Source organism: Aplysia californica, unplaced genomic scaffold (genome assembly GCF_000002075.1).
Source record: "Aplysia californica isolate F4 #8 unplaced genomic scaffold, AplCal3.0 scaffold00011, whole genome shotgun sequence".
NCBI lineage: Eukaryota > Metazoa > Mollusca > Gastropoda > Aplysiida > Aplysiidae > Aplysia > Aplysia californica.
The window spans coordinates 138,605-153,957 of record NW_004797281.1 but is presented as its reverse complement, the minus strand read 5'-3'; the positions used below and the strand labels follow the sequence as shown (position 1 = coordinate 153,957).

Genomic DNA, 15,353 nt, shown 5'->3' with positions numbered 1-15,353 from the left:
TACAGCCTTATCGAAACAGTTTAGATAATTCATGAGGCGGGCATCCGACTCTGCCTATCAGGGCCAAACTGGGCTGAGAGGGATATAAAATTCCAGAGGAAACACCACGAGATACTCGATGAAAATTTCTCCTCACTCAGAAATCGAACTCGGATCTCCTCAGTGCGGCAGCAACTTGCCTCACCGCTACACCACAGACGCGGGTCTGATTTCTCATCTTTGGTCTATGTACAACAGGACTGACCCCAGCGGGTGGGGACCCCAGGAAACAGGACAAACAACCACATTTTTAGGAGCACTGTCATGGATCCAGACTCATGTCATGAGCATTGAAGCCCAATATGATACCAATTGAGCCAACAGCATACCCATAGCAGAAACAATAAACATGACGGAAATCCCTAGTTCACCAAAGATATGATAGCACAAATACACAAAAAATAAGGAAGAATAGACCAAATCTTTAAGGCGTAGTTACTTTATATTGTTTCATCATTCACAAGTAAAAGTGATGCCTTTTCCAGTCAAGACAGAAAAAAACATATTAAAAAATACACGGGAACAACATTTGACAAGAAAAAAAACACAACCAAAACAAAAACTGTGGGCTAACTGTGAAGAGGAACCTGCGCCCTTGTAAGTTTGCTCATAAAACACTTTTTGGATACCGTATAAAAATAATATCTCCAATACAATTAGTGATCAGAACCCTTGTGTCCATCCACTGACTGTGACATCACAACCTTTGCTGACGTGTATGGTGGCTGCTGTGATACATGATAGAAGCGTCGAGAACACACACAAAAGTGACCAGTGGGGATACGCGTCGGTGTAAAAAAATGGTACAAGCTCCTGTAGCAAAACACACCAGGATCCAATAAAAGAATAATAATAATATAATGTATATAATGTATTTCAAGTGGTTCTTGGAAGGGGCACCTGGCTCCTTTTCTGTAAGCTTCAAAGAATAAATTTCTTCCACATTGTGTTGGCAAGCAATTCAAAAGTTTGCAGCGCACAGAGCAATATTTTTCACGCATCAAAAAACCCCCAAAAAACTGTATCTTTGTTTTTAAAGTGTTATATTATACTAGATCTAGATTCTACATTTATAAAAATTTCTTTGCTTTTTTAAAAAACCCTAACCGTACGTCGTGTTTACTATCGTATCCATATATGACGTGGGGAACTCTGTGCCATCACTTTCCAAAGAAGAAGTTTACTTGTTAATCCGATCCGCACGCTTTGCATAGCAGTCTCTCAAAATGAGATCTTCGAACTAGAGGGGGTACAAAATGACTCCACGGCGTACGGATAGGGTTAAAAGTGTAGAATTCGATTTTTACAAAATATTTCTCCAGCAAGTGCAAACAATAAAATAGATTCATTCAGAACATTTGAATGGCTTGCTGATGAATGCTGTCTTCAGAGATCAGTAAAAAGGTTACAGCCTTCCAGGTCACCCTTTTCAGTAATTGCTACAAATGATCACTGTGAGCAACTACATCGAAGAATCTATGCCATAAAGCCCCCCCCCCCCCCCCCCCCCAATCAAACCACCACATATTATCTCTCCCACACCAAATGACAACAGTCAGTTGCACAACCTGCCACTTACATTGTCTACAACATTTGTGAAGCGTGCTGACAAACTGAGTTACTTCTCGGATTCGAGCCTATGGAAACTGATACATCATGCTTAAAGGTAACGTTTTTACAATTTATAAGTATAAAATAATAAAAGGCATATTATTTACTTAAAGAATATGAATCAATAGAAAATCAACAAATTTGACCCTGGTGTCGAATTTTGGACAATATTTCTCTTTGTTTATTGCGAGAACAAACTCATTGTGTCAGCACACCTCACATTTATCAACATTGTGTCAAGCACAGCTCTCAAACACTAATCAGATAACAAATACCCCAAACCAAGCAATGATAGAAGACAAAATTTTATGCACCAGTAGAAATCTTTTTCTTCTTCTTTTTCTTTCTCGGTGACAAAAAGATAGTTTAGATAAACAATTCTGTTGTGCCCTAAACCAAAGATTCTCAGCTTAAACTGTGCCGCTATTTTTAGATCCCTACAGAAAAATGTCTGAAGGATAACATTCATGTATCTAACAATAGAGTTCACACGATAGGCAGGCTGTCAGTTCTAGTGACAGAATAGAAAGCAGTAAAAGAAAAATGCAGTTATCTTGAACAATTGCTGGCATTGTCTGCATTCGCTATTCACAAACTTGCCCAAAACCTTGCAAATTATTGCTATTGTAGATATCTACTCTAAAAATATTATCAAAAATCTGTCAATGGACATTGATTAGGTTAATTGCCCCTTTCAACACTGTGAGGTTATTTAAGAGGCAGTATCTCCAAATTCAATGGCCACCTCCAATAGGACCTAGTTAAAAGGGTGGAGGGCCTTAAATCTCCTCAAAACAACCCGCATTCACAGAGCCCAGTTGGGGATTCGAACTGGGGCCATCTGCTTGTGTAGTCCAGCATGACACCAACTGAGCTAACAGCGCATCTACTTAATCAGTAACACATGCCCTTACTCCCAACCAAACTGAAGCTTTCAAATCAAAGGAATCTAAAAACTCATTTATATATATGACAGATGACTTACATAATATATTCAAGTTAAAAATAAAAATAACTTGGAAAATGGACAAAATATGTAATAAAATCAATTTACTCTAAACTACTTATCAATACTATTTTAAACTCTGAATATACATAAATAATAACTATTGAATACCTATTTGGTTGAAAGTCTATAACTTTACAATGCTCCGTATAAAAAAGATATGCAGTAAGATAGGGTTAAATGATTTTCACAAACCTTTATACATCACCAACTCAAAATCTCAACACAAAAATCCGTACCATCAGATAATGAAAGGAAAAGCACCATCTTCATATAGGCAATCCCCCCCCCCCCCAAACCACTAAAAACTTAGTACACACCAGCCAAAAAAAAACCGCACATATAGATCTACTATTCTGACCATTCTGTTGACCTTCCCATGACCCTGAAGAAAAATTGAAATTTGAAATTTGACACGAACAACAGATATGCAAGCTTCTTTTGAAGTTGAAATTGTTTTAGAATGCTATCAGGTCTGCTGGGGAAACAATATTATGGACTATAAAGTACAAGAGCTTGCTACAGGGTGGACATTTGTGCAATACAAATGCTATTTATTCTAATTCATTTTACAATAACAGTAAATTAAAATTGACTATTGTTGAACCATCATAAGCATCTTTTGGTAGTTCAGCATTTTCTATTCAGAAACAGAAAGGTCTCTAGTTATGACTCATCACCACTTTAAAAATTTTGATTTAGGGCAGGTACCGGTACTATTATCAGTAGAGCACATCAAACACTTTGTGGGTGGTTGGTGGGTGCTCTGGTGTGGTTTGCTCTTTCTTTCCTATCCAACATTTGTAGCCCTCATCTCTCCTCCTCTTATTCTCCCCACATTACTCTCTAGATCTTTGTCATCTTCACTCCTCGGCACTTACATCTATTTGTGCTGCAAGTGCAGTAATACTTACTAAAACTAATACAAAAAACTAGAAACATTTTATTTTATATAGTACATTACTTGTGATCCACTAGAAATTAGAATGACATCCAAAGCCTTTGCTTTCTGATAAAAATTTTGCGAAGAGCTTTATAAGCTCAGGTTTCTCACAAAATGAAAGTGGGTGGAAGATATCATTTCAACTTCACTTGAACTTTGGTAGTAAGGCCTTACTTTTTACAGAAACCTTTGCCCACAATGAATTGTCTCACCCTGTATAACTTGGCATTTTTATCAAATTCTGCAAAACGTATTCAATAGGAATGTAAGAATATAATTCCCTTTCTTATAACCAAGAACTAGTGCCAGCAATGTAAATAAAAAAAATACTTATGAGGGTAAACCGTTAAGGATCCCTACATCCAAGAAAGTAAACAGTAGGCTGTCACAAACTTTTTTAAATGATCTACAGAACTCTTTAAGCTTGTTTCTGCCTACACACACCATAGGACTCAGTTTACTATATATCCACAGCAGGAATTTAAAACAATCAACTGTACATCAAATAAATTACTAAACTAACAAAACATTTGATGACCCCATCACAAAAACCTCAAATTGCGACTGGCTTCCTACTTCCTTCACCGTTACTGCTACTGTTGATGAATATATTATGCATATTATGACATGAAGAAGCTAGTTCGCTCGGGTCCAAAATCTTAAGTTGTGCTGAGATTGTCATGCTGTGACTATGTAGAAATCTGTTATTTCTGAAACTTCAACATGGTTAGCACGCTTTGACACAGTGCTTTCCATTTCAAATCTGCTTACAGTAAATGAAAAAGAATTATGAAGACAAACATTACATATACATGAACAAAACTATGAAAACTGTGATTGCTTAACTTGAGTGTGCATTTATTGGCATTAAACTTGAGAGCACAATATCACAGCCACAGTATAGTGCAGTATTTGTGTTTGCCACATCGGCACCAAAAAAAAAAAAATAGACAGGGGTAGACTTCATTTTGATCACAGAAAAGAGGCAAGAATTTCAATAGTCCATCTTTACAGAACGCAATAAGGACAGTCCTGAACCTGTCATTTCAATTTTCTCATTTTCAACTTTATAAATTTCTTTAGTGCTAGCAAATTTTACTGTCAGTTCACTATTTATCATACATTTCTGGTGAAGTGGTATTAAAATCATAGCAGACAGTTTCTTCTTAGAAACATGAACACATGTGAACCACCTAAAGACGACAGTATCTCTGAATGTAAAGAGCCAAAATTCCCTTCTCCACTGGTACCCAAAAAAAAAATGTTTAACAAACAAAAAAGTACAAAATTGTGGATGCAATAACATTAGACTGACAGTTGTCTGTCAATATCTATCAATAATGGCTCCGCATTTGCAACACATACAACATCATTATCAAAGTAAAATTTTGTTCTTGTTGTGCGGTGCTGCCAGTCAGTTTGGCAAGGCATGAGACTCGAACATTCATATAGAAATAGAAGAATGGCATAACATCTGCATGGCAGTCAGGGTGGTAGAAAAGGTGAAAGGAAACTGGAGCAATACTAACAGCTGTTGACTGAACGGGGAGGGAGGGGGGTGGGGGGGTGTCCCATCTCTGCTATTGTCCACCGTGCATCGGGGAAGGGGGGAAAGGGGGGGGGGGGGGCTGCATCATTTGGCTAAAGCTTTTTCTGAAGCCCCCTGTTCAACTGTTACTGTACAAAGCCCAGGTCGGAATGATCAGGGCACAAGTTTTTATGACTAACTCAACAGTTCAATAGCTCAACTGTCGTCATTGGGAAGAAGAAGAGCTCAGTAATGTTCTGTCTCTTAAAAATCCACGAGAAAGGTTGTAGTAAATCCTGAACACAAGAAACTATTAAAATCTATACTTCTTATTGGTGTTGAGGATTTTCTACAACCTTTTCTTGTAGCTTTTTTTTCATATTACTAGGTATATTGACCCTTTAAAAGTTTATTCATAGTACTTATTTAACAACAAGAATTTTTTCTACTTTCAATTTCAAACAGAAAAAAACGGAGGAACCTATGACATATATATTGTAGTATGTATCTGTTTCAGTACAGGACTAAAGAGTACCTGAGAACTCACAACATATCTATTACAGCATCATGCTTTTGCTTTAGTAAAGACAATCGAGCAGTAACAGTCTCCATCGTCACTGGATCGTACTTTGGGGAAATGTAATTCTTTAAAAATTAGAATTATAGACAGATGATGTAGATAGATAAATAAAGTAGCTGAACTAATGATGCCACCAAATGTTTCAAAACGAAATAAAAATCAACTTGACATCGTGACAATATGGCAACACGTGACCACAGTCAGCACTAAGTAACAAGATATGGACAGCAAATAAAGCTGTGAAAACATAGCCAAAAGGATAACATAAAGGAAAACATTGTCAAAGACATATCATAAATGATGATGCTCTAAGTTGATCGCAAAGCTCACAGATCTATCTAAACAAAATTCAAAATGACTCTCATTTCATTTTCAAGTGTGAATCAAGCAACTTTTTCAGTACATTGATGTCTTCATTCACGGACGACCAGCAATTTTAACGGAATGAAGCCCTGGTGACCAGCCAAATGAAGGGTATTTTACAAGACACACTGTCCATACCTAATCAAATATTGAAACTAAAAAATGGCATTCTTACCACATACAAGTAACCATTTGTTTTAGAAGAAACAGAAACAAGATGCCATAATAAGTTTTGAATTTTGAATTTTTGTAATTTGACCAAATGTTTTCTACATTATTTTTTCTATTGTGTCTCAACAGGCAGCAGGTATGGTTGTTCGTTCGTTAACCAACCCACAGGTTTTGAGTTTGATCCCCACCAACGTCAGATTTTTTTTTCAAGTTTTCTTCACCCTTGATCTTATGGAAGGTAGGACTGAGCACTTTGAAACAGTAAAAATAAAATACCACTTTGAAAAAAAAAAGCAAACCGTTGTACTTCATCTCTTTCTCATTTTCATTATAATGACAAATCTTTTGTCTCTTTCTACTTTCAAACTGAATATTATCATTAACAGAAGGATACAATTATGAGTGCAGCAAGATTTGATATAATCTGAGATTCTTTGAAAGCTAAATATAAATCAATGAAGTGGTCAAACACATTCAGTCATAAAGCTAACGCAATTTATTTGTGTGTCACAAAGAAGTTTTCCACAACAACAATGGTTTTATATCGAAAGCCTGGGAAAACTTTGGAAAGACTTTTATTGCTTTTCACTTCACCACTTTACAGCAACCTGTCTTTTGTATCACACTCTTGACACCGCAGCCCTGTGTAAAAGAGGCAGGAACACAGACTTGTATACTAACACCCTAGACCAGGCACTGTCTTGGTGGCTTCTCTTTGCTCTCTACAAAAACTTCTCAGCGCTGGTGCACACCATAGGCTTGTGAATGAAAGAACAAATATTATATTGGTCTTTCAGAAGTTGTGTGGGCGCAGTTATTCTCTCTTTGCCCTTCATTTGGCACCAAACAGAGTCAGATGAGTCTCTGAGTGGTGAGCCCCAATTACGTCATAGTGCAGTCTTGGACATTACAATGCAAGTCTATGGATAGGAATAAGTAAAAACCAACTCATCTGAAGTTCAACTTCACCGTTCGGTGGGAACTGTACAGAAGAAGAGGTGATGGGACCCGAAAAAAAGATCAACTTAAGTGAAGATCAACTCACGTGAGTCCAATAAAAGAGAAATCAAACTGTATATTATATATTCACGTTCAGAGTTTACAGGAATGTGTTATATATTGCAATCTGATAATATAATATACTATATGGAATGTTATTATTTCAAGCAAAAAATGCTTTGGATATGTATACGACTGGAAAATCCTTGCCTTCATTTCAACACTGTTCCTGCCTTTGAACAAACCAGGTATAAGCTAAACAGGATCATGACATACTTGTAACTATTCTGACAATGCATACTATAATGAAATAAGAGAACCACTGAAAATTTGTTATTTGAAACATTCAGAGTCTAAAAAACACTTCTACTCAAATATCAACTTATTGGGTCCTAGGGCAGGTAATGAAGATATAGAATCCCATTCTCAAATACAGAGTCTAAAAATAAACTAATAATACTCTCCTTTAAACACGTTTACAGTGACTAGCACATGTTTGGATTAACATTGAAGATCAAAATAGCACCATGGTAGAGAATGTACTTCCCATAATGGTTATTTAGAGTGACAGAGAAAGATAGTGCAAACAGGAGAACCATATATCCTAAAAAGATTTGTTAAAAACCAACAAATACAGGAACATTTTTATTTCTCTTTACACAATTTGTTTGGCTACAGGATAAATATGAGGTAAGTATTTAGGCTTGTATGTTTTTGTAACAAAGCATAAGGGGCTTACATAAGGAGCAATATAAATGTGAGAAGGGAATCCTTAATTTGAGCAATGTTTTCATTTCTTTCCTTGTAAGTGATGTAAAGCAAAAGCAAAGTGATGAGGCAGAGTTCAGGGTATGTGGTTTACACAAAACAATTCACATGGCCTGATGCTACAATTTAAAACAGTTTACCATGACCCGTGCAGTTGTATTACCAATAGATATATATCATATATATAATGTAAGACATGCAAGGTATGAATAAAAATGATATATCTGTAATCTTTGGCTGGGAATTAAGAACAAAAGAGATTGACTTCTGCTGAGAGAAGTTTTGACTTCTTCTGGGACAACATTATCACCTACCACTTTTAAGAAAGCAAGGTTTATAAATATAACAATTTGTGACCTTAAAGAGCAAAGCAAATTTTAAAAGACCTCTTTATTTTGTGATTAAAAATTTTTTAATGAAAAAGATTTCGAGAAGATATTATAGTTTTTGGACGCTTTTTAAACTATATAATACGTTGTACTCAGAAAACACAACAGGCTAATGCGAGAAACTTCACGTCCCTTCACAGACATTGGCAAAAAGAAACCACAGATTTCTCACTTGATGTGGCATATATATATATTTTTTTTTTTACACGTCTTATTCTGAGAAAGCAGGGGAGCAATTAAAACAAACTTGTTCTTCCCCACTAAAACAGTTTATTAAGACTACTGCTTTTTCATATATGAAACCATTCGGGTCTCAGTCTACTTTACAAATTTGTCTGCTCTGTTTCTGTCGTCCCATTTCTAAAGCAGCACACAGAAGGATGTTAGAGATGAGTGTGCTTTCTCTCATCTTCTAGATCTGCACACTTTCCACAGTTGTTGGATTTGAGTGATAAGGTAAGGTGCCTCTCTGCCACTGCCCCATTTCACGCACTTGCAAAGTCATAATCAATACTGCTCACAATTAAGCCGACTCATGTCTGTCAATTACCTCTTTTAGTAAGCTGAACTATGTCAGAGAAGTCAGATGAGCGAAGTTTATAAAAGCCTTGTCAATCAAAATGAGGCTAATAGACCAATCTCTTCACCATATTAAATAAGGGCCATACAGACATATGGGCTGTGAGGACTTATCGTTAAGCTCATCTCACAACCTCAGAGCTCTCAAAGCCATGTCAATATTTGAAGCTAATGACTGATGGGAGAAGAGAAAAAATGGACAGATAATCCTAAAAATGGACCGATAATCCTACATAATAGGGTGTGAGCTTCTCACAAATGGAAACGTTATCCTAAAGACAGGAAAAGCATCCACCTGACGCTTTGCTGTAATAAATGCAAATTGTAAGGCTATTCTTCTCATGTGCCATAGAAGGCAGAAAAAACTGCTGTATAAAGCTGCACCGACAAGTGACAGCTTTTTCTTTTGTGACCAAAGTAAAAATCAATGGCAAAAATGACATATAAATTATAAATGAACAAACACATTTTATTATACAATCTTTGTGACGTGCTGGGTCAGGGACTCAAGGGGACAGGGGTGATGGGGCAGGGGATCAAAGACACATTTGTTACATCAGTTATTTGTTTTACACCTTTCCCTTCTTCTTGAGAACGGCTCTGTAATCGGTCTGCGGGGTGGCGTCCGAGATTCTCTGCCGGGAGTCGGAGCTGTAGTCGAACTTGGTCTTGCGCAGCCGGGCCCGGATCTCTTCTAGGGCGCTGTTGCTGTCCGCGGAGGCTGAGATTGGAAGTCTGACAGGGGCGTTCGGGTTACTGTTGCTGCTGCCAGGCCCCATGCTGTTGGGAAAAGGGAATTTGGGAGGGGGGAGCGAGAAGAGGAGGGGAAGAGGGGAGGAGGGGGTAGAGGAGGGGGAGGAGGGGCAGGAGGGAAGGAGAGGAGGGGGAGATGGGGGGGGGATAGGAAGAGGAGAAAAAGAGATGAAATTTGTATTAGTCTTTTTCACATGCTTTGATTTGAAAAAAGAGTTGTAATAGCTTACAATTACAGGCCTTGATATATCAACCGTGAAGATGATGATGATGACCAAACATATTTTCAAAACTTCAATGATAAAATACTAACTACTACCACTGCCACTACTACAACTGCTGTCAATCCAAACATAACAGCCACATTTCCAAGATAATTAGCTGCACAAATGGCCTCTTTCCACTTCTCCCCTTGCACTTTTCAAATATCAAAACGACACTGTCCAAGACACCCACCTGTCTAAGACAGCCACTTTTCTCCTACATAATGGTGCTTCCACACTATGTCATCTAACTTCACTCAAAACAAGTACAGTATAATAAAGGAAAACTATAACAGAATTTTCGTATAACCAGACAAAATCCTAACCCCTCCCCTCACCCTCTGAAAAAGCAAACAAACATACCCGAAAACAACACAGAACACAACTGATGTATGAGACCCTCCCCTCACCCTCTGAAAAAGCAAACAAACATACCCAAAACAACACAGAACACAACTGATGTGTGAGCCAGTCGTCCTCGCTTCACACTCACTCACACCCATGATGTCGTATAATAGTATGTGATTACTTTCATGAAACACAAAAACTGGGACACAGCCTCTGGGAGCATGCACGCAAGTCGATTGACTGTAAAATTTTCACCAAACCCTTTGGCACAGGAAAAATAATAAATACATCTGTAAAAACGCAAGGGAAAAAACCCAACCCAAATAACTTGAACGATAAAGCATTCTGCGCATTCTGTTCAACTATGTCAATATAATATATAGAAAAATAATATTATTATATTTTCTTATTTTTCATTTTTAAAGAAGAAACATCAGTTCAGATGTTGTTTTGCTTCGTATTTACATAATCATTCATTTCTGGCTTCAAACAAACCACAGTCACATTTTCAGTAGACCCTAGAGCGCTCAATCAGGTCACGATTGAAAACTGCGAAGTCCACGACAGTATGAAACACCACATGAAAGGCAAAAGACTAGAACATTTAGGAAAAAAACCCCAACATAATATCTGAACCCGCCAAATTTATATGAAAATAATTTCACAAACGAATAGACGGCCGCGTAAGAACAGTGCACGGCCAAAGCCACCCGCTCCCTTGTTACATAAGTACACAGACACAATAATCTAAATACATAACATTACACTGACTTCCCCTCATCACCCCCCCCCCCAATTCCCCTTCCTCCAAACATCCTCCGCCCTCTTCCCTCTTCTCCAATCCACTATTATTTTCCACCCGAAAACATACAAGAAAAACAGACAAGTGCAAAGCAAAAGCGCATGACAATAAAAGCAACAAAAAAAATTAGCTGCACCGAATAAAATAATAAGAATGACGACTGGAGACAGCAACAATCTTCTAATGAAGCAACAACCGAGGGCACAACATAGATTATAGCAAAACAATAAAACAAACAAAAACAACCCAAAAACAGCAAACTCACAAAATGATCAAAAAACACAAATATAAAATAAGATAAAAAACAAAAGTTTACAAAAATACGAAAATGAAGCAATTAAATAATACAATCTGAACAATAGGTACGAATAAATGGTATGAGAGTAAAGAACAAGAATTAAATAATTGCATAAATAAATGAAGAATTTATGGGTAAATAAATAAGAATACCAGTATAAGAAGGAATAAAAAAGAAAAATAGGAAGGAAAAAAAATCATCATCATCCAGTGCCAGATCTTTGACAGACATCGGCGATCATGGTTCTCCATTCATTTCTTAGGAACTCGGATGCTCTTAAAAAAGCTACGCTTTCCTGATCTTTCCCCGTTACCCATTTGTTCAGGTTCCTTAAGTAGGTTGCTCTGGGCCTACCCCTGCCTCGTTTGCCTTCAATTTTGCCAGTGAGAGCTTGATGTTTAAGACCTTTAGCTCTCACAATAAATAAATAATAATAATAATTTTAAAAAATAAATAAATAAGAGTTGCCTGGCTACTTCAGCTTTCTAAACGTTCTAAAGGCAAGTTACAGCTTTTCAAGCTTTCTAAACATTCTAAAGGTGAACCAAAAAAGTAAATTTAAAAACACAAAAAAACCCAACACAAACACAATGAGAAAATAAACAAAACGTGCAGGACGAAACGTTAAAAATGAAGCAATAGAATCTGAACGTTAGGCGTCTACGCATATGAAAAAGAGATTCAGATAGAAATAAATTTTAAAAAATAGGAATATAAACAGGTAAGTGTATAAAATAAATAATACTTATATAAAAGTAAAACTGTTCAAGCCAGTTTTCGGAGGGCAGAGTGAGAGGTGTCGATCACACGAGAAATAAAAAGGTGCCAGTCCACTTGACCATGTACCTGACTGACCAGGCCTAACTGTGCTGTGCTGATTTTGTTAGGGTTAGGTTTAGGGTTGTGGTTTGGGTTCGGGGTTAAGGAAAGGTTCAGGTTTGGGGTTAAGGTTAGGGTTAAGGTTGGGTTAGGGTCACAGTTTTTAATTGCAGTAGACTAGTAGACCGTCAAGTGGAACAATTGTCAGACTAGTCCGGTGGCAGACCTTCAAGTAAAATAGGAACATCGCAGTTGATCGTCAAGTAGACTGGCACCGATTTCATTTTGTCCAAAACCGGATTTGCTAGTCTTACGAACAAAAGTGTCCACCCCGAATATAGACTTGTATTAAAACATCCAAGACCGGACACTGTCATGGCTGCCGTTCACTGTCCTCTATAAAAACTTGGCAGAGAAGCGTGCGCACCATGGGCGTCCAATTGAAGGGCAAGACACCAGTCTCAATAACAATATAGTCGGGTACGTTCGGCACAACGGCACGTACTTCCCGTTGGTGTCTATTAATCGGCTCCAAGTCGAGTCGAGAGCGCGCTCCTTGGTGAGCTGGACTTACGGCAGAGTGCTGGGTCGGAGATATTATAATAAAATGTAGATTCGAGATAGTATGCATAATGTGTCTATGGACTATAGCGTCAGACTTCACGCCACATGCCTCGCTCGGGGAGGAAGTCAACGTGTGTACTCTTCTAAAGCCCCCGTGACGTGTAGATCTACCTGTTTCCATTGCGGTCCCTCCTGAGCATTCTGTCGGCGTTGTCTGTGGTTGTGTAGGCGTAGGAGGTCCTGGTGGCGGGGAACACGGTGGGGCGGGAGGACTCCGGGGTGGGGGAGGGGGGCCCGGCGCTGCCCGTCTCGGACTCGGAGGCGTACTCAATCTCGATATCTCCCTCGAAGGAGGAGGACTGTGTGAGGCGCTGCTGCCACAGGGCCAGGATGCTGCCCGTCAGCTCCTCCTCCAGCCGCTTGGCCAGCTCGGCTGCGTTGTCTTCCTCTGTGTGTGGTTAGTTTTTAGTTTTGGCGTGAGCTTTGTTTTTACGACAGTACTTTTTTGCTACACAAACAGGTAAAACAGGTGCTAAAAAGTAGAAGTGTGTTTCTGTAAGACAGTATGTGCAAAGAAAAGAAGGGGGAGAGAGATAAGGGCGATAGATGAGTTTTTACGACGCACTTTAGCAAACTCGCAGGTCAAACAGGTGCCAAAGATTAGATGTATTTCTGTTAGAGAGTACTTTATCAAAACAAAAACGACAGGGATAAGTGCAGTAGATGTTTAATAGGAAAGACATTAGGAGCAAACCACACCAAGGCATCCACCAACCACCGACTTTCCTCTGTGTGGACGGGGGGGTGGAAAACTTTTTAAAAAAAGGTGGGAGAGGACAGAATTGGGATAAGAATAATATTGAGGATGGTTGGAGGGTTCGGAAAGGCTAGTGGACGAGTAGGCTGGGTGGTGGGCAGAGTCGGGGGAAAAGGGGGGAGGGGAGTTGCGCTGGTGGCTGGGGAAAGTTGGCAGGTAGGTTGGTTGGTTGGTTGGTTGGAGGGCACAGTTCGGGCGAGACGTTTGCAAAAGTGATGGGACAAGACAAAGGAGGAGAAGAGCAACTGGTCATGTTCCATTGGTGCGTGTGTTTGCGAACATGTATCTCTGTACTTATTGCAATATATGTATACAGAAAGTGGCGTAGTATGTATGAAGTATGTATGAAGTATGTATCATTTTCCCATTATATTGTCTCGTGACATTCGCCTTGTTTGTTTATTTGATGAGCTGAATCTACATCAGGTCTGTACCATTCGAGTCATAGAATATGCGGATATTTAGGCTTATGGATTTTAGAACCAATAACATCATGGAAATCTCTAAATATGATCCCTTTCTCCCTCCTTCAACCCCCCTCTCTCTCGCTCGCTCGCTCTCTCTCTCTCACTCTATCCAGCTCTCTCCCCAAAGCTCATTCTCTTTCGATTGAACCTGCATCCCTTTTTCATTTCAGGGGAAACTTCAATTTGCATCAAATAAATTTATCTGATTTCATGTCATAGCATAATATACCATTTATGCCCAGAATCACGGAAGGCGTGTCATAATAACCAATATAAATAAATATAACTTTCAGAATTTCTATTCATGTCTGACACATACACGACATATTATTAAATTGTTGCAGTGTACATTGACTCAAGGTAGTGAGCGTGTTTGTGGGCACGTGAGCGTGTGTGAGAGTGTGTGTGAGTGTGTGTATGTAGGCCTGTGTGTGTGTATGTGTGTGTGTGTTGTGTGTTGTATGTGTGAGTGTGTGCGAGTGTGTATGTGTATGTAGGCCTATGTGTGTGTGTGTGTGTGTGTGTGTGTGTGTTGTGTGTGTGTGTGCATGCACGTGTGTGTGTGTGTTGCGCGCATGTATGTGTGTGTGTTTGTGTTTGTGAGTGTATGGTGTGTGTATGTATGTGTATGTGTGTGCGCATGTGTGTGTGTGTGTGTGTGTGTGTGTGTGTGATTGCAAGTACGTGTGTGCACGCGCACGCACATACGTGCAGGTGTCTCTGTCTGTTCACTCGTGAACACAGCGTTTTCCATTTGGAGGCGCGTGCAGAACAACTACTCACCAGCCAAGTCATCTCTCTCAGTTTGCAGGTCTGCCTCGATGCTGTACTCGCTGTGGCGACTTATGCGTCCACTGATGTTCTCGCTGAAACAACAAGCAACACACAACGCTCGTGGGGGGACTTCTACTTCCACAAGAGGAAAAAAACACAGGATAAACTGGATTCTAGAATACCCAGGACTACCCAGCACCCTAGACAGACATTCTGCGACCTTGTAGTAGTAGTAGTAGTAGTAGTAGCAGCAGCAGCAGCAGCAGCAGCAGCAGCAGTAGTAGTAGTAGTAGTAGTAGCAAAAGCAGCAACAGCAGTTAAGCATTGGAATTAATAGCAGCATCAGTTGCAACAGCAATAGTGGTACATAGTCTGCAACTAGCAGCAGTTGTAGAGAGGCAAACATGGTTCTCTGACAGCGAGAATATTTTCCTTTTCGCGTTTAGACTATAGTTATGTTTCTGGCCATGTG

General features: G+C 39.0%; 1 protein-coding gene across 1 annotated transcript; it reads right to left on the bottom strand.

Annotated features, from left to right (window-relative positions):
* Positions 1-462: 462 nt before the first annotated feature.
* LOC106011990 (myosin-IIIb) lies at positions 463-14,973 on the bottom strand (the record flags this gene model as incomplete). Its single annotated transcript, XM_013083466.2, is given in 3 exon segments — positions 463-9,756; positions 12,995-13,271; positions 14,891-14,973. Coding segments are annotated over 3 exon segments (571 nt in total), but the record flags the coding sequence as incomplete, so codon positions are not given.
* Between the last annotated feature and the right edge of the window lie 380 nt (positions 14,974-15,353).